We start from the raw sequence: 3,000 nt of genomic DNA on the forward strand, positions 1-3,000 counted from the left end.
TAGACGACATAAACATAGTTTAATTTAAAGTGCTGTTTTAATTAGGATTTCCTTTTAAGAAATACACTATTGCAATCATATGTATTATTCTTCTTCTTATTATTTATTATTATCATTATTATTAGATTATTATTAGTCTAATAATAACAATAATAATAATAATACCATGACATTATTTTTATTATTATTAATAATAATATTACCATCACATCTTGCCCTAACAATAGGCTGAAAGCAGATAATTAATGGGACAAAGTCAGTCATCTTCAACATCTTTTCGTGTGTTTTTATCATACCCAGCATGCCTCTCGGTGCGCTCTCCCTCTCCGTCCTCTTTCTCCTTGTTGCCGGGTCAACAGTGGTGTGCGTCTCCATGACAACGCCGCTCCACAGCTTCCGAGGCTGCGCAGTGCGCGAGTTCTCCTTCGTGGCCAAGAAGCCTGGCTGCCAGGGGCTACACGTCACCACAGAGGCCTGCTGGGGGCGCTGTCACACCTGGGAGGTAAAACTGACGGCACACACAGCTATCTCTTTTCTTTCTTTCTTTCTTTCTATCTATCTATCTATCTATCTATCTATCTATCTATCTATCTATCTATCTATCTATCTATCTATCTATCTATCTATCTGTCTGTCTGTCTGTCTGTCTGTCTGTCTGTCTGTCTGTCTGTCTGTCTATCTATCTAGACTTTTTTCTACAAAATCTTCTGGTACAATGTACGGATATGTTTTTCAAAGTTCAATTTCACGAATATAAAGATTGAAAGATTGATACTTTCCAAGTAAATACTCGTTTTTAGAACATTAAAAAATACCAACCTATGTAGAGAAAATATTTCCATAGATCCAGTCTAATCAATTTCTAAAAAACTGGATTCAACTGTTAACAATTTTAAATAATAGAAGGTCTCACTGGTCTAACTGAGTAAAGAGAGTTCTTGACTAATTTTATCATTAACAATATTAATGGCGTTTGCATGCCTACAAAAAAAAACAAACATAATTGAGCAAAATCAGACCGTGTTATTTAAGATTTCATGAATTCAAAAATGGAATGTCTTCATTTAATTTATCTTGCACAAACTTACAAACAAACTCCAGTCTTGGTGGCTTTTAATTATGAAAGATCAGATGTTCCATGCTTGAATACGAATAAAAATTCACCAAAATATAATTCTGTTGCACTGAAAAAGAAAGAGGACGAGAACCGAAAATACAATCTACCTTGTACTTATAAAACGTGTAGTTGATGACTTTTCCAGTAAAATAAAGTAAAAGGTATTAAACCTTCCTCATACAGAATTTAATTTTAGATAATTAAATAATAGACAGAAAGAAATCAGGTAAATAATTTGCCTAAATTATTTACAGAAAATGTTAGAACATATTCATTGGAGCATTTCTTACTGTAATATTACTCAGTATTTGTTATCAGACATATGAGCCAATGTGAAGTCAAACTGCTCCCCTTCACCTGGAAGCTTTTCAATCAGCAGAGGAAGGTGGGCCCCGGTCAGATATTGCTGTATCTGCTGTAGATGCTAATCAAACATGAAAGTAAAACATTCAAAGAACCGAGAGGTTGAATGGTGCAGTATTTCAGATTCTGGGCTGACAAAAAGCATGGAAAACATCTCAGCACAGTCAGTTTGCATATATGTTTTTGACGTGCTCGCTGTTTGTGAACCCACCAGAGACCCACCCTCGAGCCCCCGTACATCCACCGACACCACCGCGTCTGCACGTACAGTCGCATCCGACACATGACGGCGCGGCTGCCGGGCTGCCTGCCCAACGTCTCGCCTCTCTACCACTATCCGATGGCCCTGCAGTGCCACTGCACCTTCTGCTCCATGGAGGACACCGAGTGCCAGACCTTCTGATAGAGGACACCTTCTCATCATTAAACAAGATTTCTGTGGAAAAGAGCTGAATAAAAAAAACGATGAAGTAATAAAAACCTGTACTCACATTGCAAAAATGGAACCAAAAATAAGTAAAATTTTCTTGAAATGAGTGTATTTTTCCTTGATTTGAGCAGGTAGATAAGACTATTTGCCAATAGAATGAGATTTCTGCACTTAAAATAGGAACAATTCATCTCTAAAATAACATAATTAGTTATCCTGCACTTGAAATAAGACAATGGAGATGAATTGTTCCTATTTTAAGTGCAAAAATCTTATTCCATTGGCAAATAGTCTTATTTACCTGCTCTAATCAAGGAAAATTACAATGATTTCAAGAAAATTTCCCTTACTTTTAGTTCTGTTTTTGCAGTGCAAGAATAAAAAAACACAATTGTATTGTTGCCTTTGCACACTGAAAATGATGTACATGTACTTAAATGTGATGTTTCGGTAAAAACTGACAATCACAAGTATAATGTTTGTTCTTTATCATGATGTAACCATGATTTAGCTCAGTGGCTTTGGTTAGAACCTACATTTGTTTGTTTAACAATTCACATTAATTAATTGTTTAATTTGTAACGTTGTGTTTATATTATTCACAAATAAACCAGTTTATAAACCCTGCACATAACTAGATGTAAAGACGTAAGTTAAGATCGTAAATGGGACTTTTAAGACTTTTGAGATGGTTATTAAGGACGTTTAAAGGTTATGTATTTTTTGTTTTATAACTCTATTCCTCTCACTGAGCACTTTGAACTTTGCAAAGTCGATCCAGGTAGAAACAAAATTTTTCTCCTTGCAGTCCAAAATATCTTATGCACATCTTCAGATGAACACCCACTGATGCCTCAGAACTGTCTTCTTGGCACAGATTCAACAAGGTGTCAGAAATATTCCTCTGAGGTCCATGTTGACATGATAGACAGTTGCTGCACATTTGTCGGCTGTACAGCCACAGTGAAAATCTCTCTTCCCAACTCACCCTGTAGAAGGACTGAGACGACTGGAAGCCATTACAGTGCTGCAAACTCATTGCCCTGTCAAGAAACCACTTTGAGTTGATTCTGCAAAATGCTGCGTTATC

The 3,000-nt window shown here is 36.3% G+C and overlaps 1 protein-coding gene across 1 annotated transcript; it reads left to right on the forward strand.

Moving 5' to 3' along the window:
* Positions 1-208: 208 nt before the first annotated feature.
* Positions 209-1,970, forward strand: LOC118565875 (glycoprotein hormone beta-5-like). The gene is made up of 2 exons (XM_036146925.1): positions 209-502; positions 1,695-1,970. The coding sequence occupies exons 1-2, from the start codon at positions 302-304 to the stop codon at positions 1,881-1,883; spliced, it is 390 nt and encodes a 129-aa protein (XP_036002818.1). The 5' UTR covers positions 209-301; the 3' UTR covers positions 1,884-1,970.
* The last annotated feature ends 1,030 nt before the right edge of the window (positions 1,971-3,000 follow it).

Source organism: Fundulus heteroclitus, chromosome 14, assembly GCF_011125445.2.
Source record: "Fundulus heteroclitus isolate FHET01 chromosome 14, MU-UCD_Fhet_4.1, whole genome shotgun sequence".
Taxonomy (NCBI): Eukaryota; Metazoa; Chordata; class Actinopteri; order Cyprinodontiformes; family Fundulidae; genus Fundulus; species Fundulus heteroclitus.

Bases quoted from the DNA above. Each gene is read 5' to 3' on its own strand.
- LOC118565875 (XM_036146925.1), top strand. From the start codon at position 302: ATGCCTCTCGGTGCGCTCTCCCTCTCCGTCCTCTTTCTCCTTGTTGCC. The intron at 503-1,694 runs GTAAAACTGACG...TGAACCCACCAG, and splicing joins GGCGCTGTCACACCTGGGAG to AGACCCACCCTCGAGCCCCC.